Source organism: Atta cephalotes (assembly GCF_000143395.1).
Source record: "Atta cephalotes unplaced genomic scaffold scaffold01487, whole genome shotgun sequence".
Classification (NCBI taxonomy): domain Eukaryota; kingdom Metazoa; phylum Arthropoda; class Insecta; order Hymenoptera; family Formicidae; genus Atta; species Atta cephalotes.
This window is the reverse complement of record NW_012131551.1, coordinates 1-2,871: the sequence shown is the minus strand read 5'-3', so window position 1 is coordinate 2,871 and position 2,871 is coordinate 1. Positions and strand designations below refer to the sequence as shown.

General features: G+C 28.5%; 1 protein-coding gene across 1 annotated transcript; it reads right to left on the bottom strand.

Annotated features, from left to right (window-relative positions):
* Window positions 1-10: 10 nt before the first annotated feature.
* LOC105625423 (odorant receptor 10a-like) lies at window positions 11-2,031 on the bottom strand (the record flags this gene model as incomplete). Its single annotated transcript, XM_012206755.1, has 3 exons — window positions 1,888-2,031; window positions 517-1,228; window positions 11-303 (listed from the first exon to the last, which is right to left on the bottom strand). Coding segments are annotated over exons 1-3 (1,149 nt in total), but the record flags the coding sequence as incomplete, so codon positions are not given.
* Between the last annotated feature and the right edge of the window lie 840 nt (window positions 2,032-2,871).

Genomic DNA, 2,871 nt, shown 5'->3' with positions numbered 1-2,871 from the left:
AAGCGGAAGCCTTCAGAATTTCCTTAAAAGTTATAAAATTTATTGGTACGAATTTTCCTGCAGTTAATTGCTGAGGATTGGTTGCTCGGAGAATTATCAATGGTATATTTTTCATCATGTTCACATCAAATGAATACCACGGTGATTCATAAATTGCATAGGCTAATTCTTTTGACTGGAATTCTAACGTCTGGCCAGCGAAACAATAAAGAAAAAGTTGTATTAACAGTGCAATAATATAGACGCCATGTTTCATAGCAGTAAAAGCATCGTTTATTTCAAGTGAAAGAAGCAAAAGAAAACCTAAAAGAAATATAATAATGAATATAATTAATAATAACTTTAAAATAGTAAAAAATGTTTGTAAAATAATTTATTGTTGTAAAATTATTGTTGTAAAAGTTCCAAAATACATTGTTTATTCTATATTATGTAATAACATGAAATGAATAAATATAAATTCTAGATCATAAAGATAAATTTGATTACATTGTTTAAATTTAAAATAATAACAACCTTCTACGCATAAAACAAAAACGCTCATTAAAACTTGTGCCAGAATGACCAGAGTGAATGCTCTCTCCATGTAATATGATAAATGTACGAGACGATAATGTCTCTTCAACAAGACATCAAGTTTGTTATGATAGGAAAATTTATCGCAACCCAATGCGTTGAAGTTCATACGAAGAATTGCGAATTGTCCACACATGTGCATCGTGAGATCGAAGAAGAATCCGTCGTTTCCGCACTGCGAGATGCAATTAACAAGAATCTGTACAAACTGCAAAGCTTCAATGGCGCAGAATGCGAAAGGAGATGTATAGTAATTTCCAAAGGTGCAATAGGCCGCTAACATCAGTTTTCTTTCATATGTTTCATTAAAAATCTGCTTTTCAGAGACCCAAGGCAAATTGATGTTACTGAGCATGACACTGAAGGCGAAGACTACCGCGGCACAAGCTATGTAGAAATATATTGATGAGCCCAGCCTACCTATTCGCGCGTATCTCAACATGATATCACGGAAATGAGAATTTTTCACGTAAGTCCAATCCTGGATGACCGATTCCACCAAAACGAATTTTTGTTTCCAATATACACGATGTAAAAACAATTTTATTAAACTGGTTATTGACGATGAACTTGATAAAAAAGCATCCATGGCATCCTCGTTACCATTACAACTCTGAATCATTTCTAATGACATAATGATCCATGTACTTGTCTGATTAATGAAAATAACATAAAAATATTACATTTTAATATAAATACCTTTAATTTTATTTGAAATATGTATGATTTATATATAATTTAATATACAGGATGTTCCATGAGAAAGTAGACGAACTTCTAAAATGTGAGCTAGAGCATTAAGCAATAAAGTTCATATTATACGTTCGTATATAATAATAATAAATGGCTATGTACAATACTCTCATTATCTCAACGCCAATCTTTGATAATGAAATAAATATTTGAGTTACGCTGTGTATCTATATAGCGTTGGAATTGGTATTTTGAGAAAAGTCCATTATCAGAAATTTACATTACTGACAAGAATAAAAATTTTTGCATCGCTTTAATTAAGTCGAATAAATTTATCATGTGTCTGAACTTTTTTGCTTAGAATAACCCCCTAAAACACATTTGTTGGTTAATTTCCTCGCAGAACACTCTGTATATGAAATATATAAGTGTAACAAAGACTATAATAAATATAATAAAATATATTTAAAACAAAAAAAAAACAATATATATATATAAATAGAACAAAATTTAACAGGCTTCTATTATTTTTAACGAAATAAAATTAATAATTGCAAGTATACACATACCCGAATGTGTAAGATTGCAAATTGTATTAAACATTCAAACATAACTTACTTCCACTATCGTCGATACGAACCACCGAATTCTCGAGAACATATTTTTCTCGTTTAATACCCAGAGTCCAATTATGCCAAGAAAATTTTTATGAAATTTTAAAATATTCTTAGTATCAGTATTCCAATCCGTGTTTGATTTCATTGTTAAGCACTATAAAATCTCACGCTTGCGTAAGTTTTTATTACTATTACTGTACATTAAATCTTCCAAGTATCTCTTCAAATTATTATTCCTCGGTTGTATTTCTTCGTCTACGTTCCTTCGCAATAACTGCATCGTTCAATATTCGATTTGTTAGAAGTACAGATACCTACAACACTTAAAGTAACTCCTTTATTCAATCATCCAACTGACTTTTTTTTATTATTCATATCTTTAATTTTCATAACTTTCTTGGAAAAGTATAATCTTCGTTCTTATTCATATTTGTACAAATAATGTAAAATAATGCACGGCATATCTCCTCGAGATGAGTCCTACTAATATCTGGAATGTTAAACGCTTAAATATTTTATATTATGATAAATAAAAGATATATAAATAGTTCTCTCTAAGATATCTCATGAACTGTTGCTCTCACAGATGATGGAAAAATTTGTACGTTGATTTTAAATGGATTCAATATAAGAAAGAAAGAAAGGAAAATTTTTACGCAGAAAAATAGGATATTGTAAGAATTGTGACAATATTATTTTATCATTTTCTTATGATACGCTCATTATATATTAAATAAATATAGAAGGTAGAAACCTTTTTCGTTGTATATATACTGCTAATAATTAATAATACGTTTGTATGACATTGTATTTTTCCGGAGAAGAAAATTATTTTACAAATTAGTCTGAATAAGAAACACAAGTCAACGATAAACATTTTTTAACTTATATGTATACATTATGTAACATTATGTAACATTGTATATATATATATATATATATATATATATATAATAATACTATGTTGTATAATTATTAGTATTAA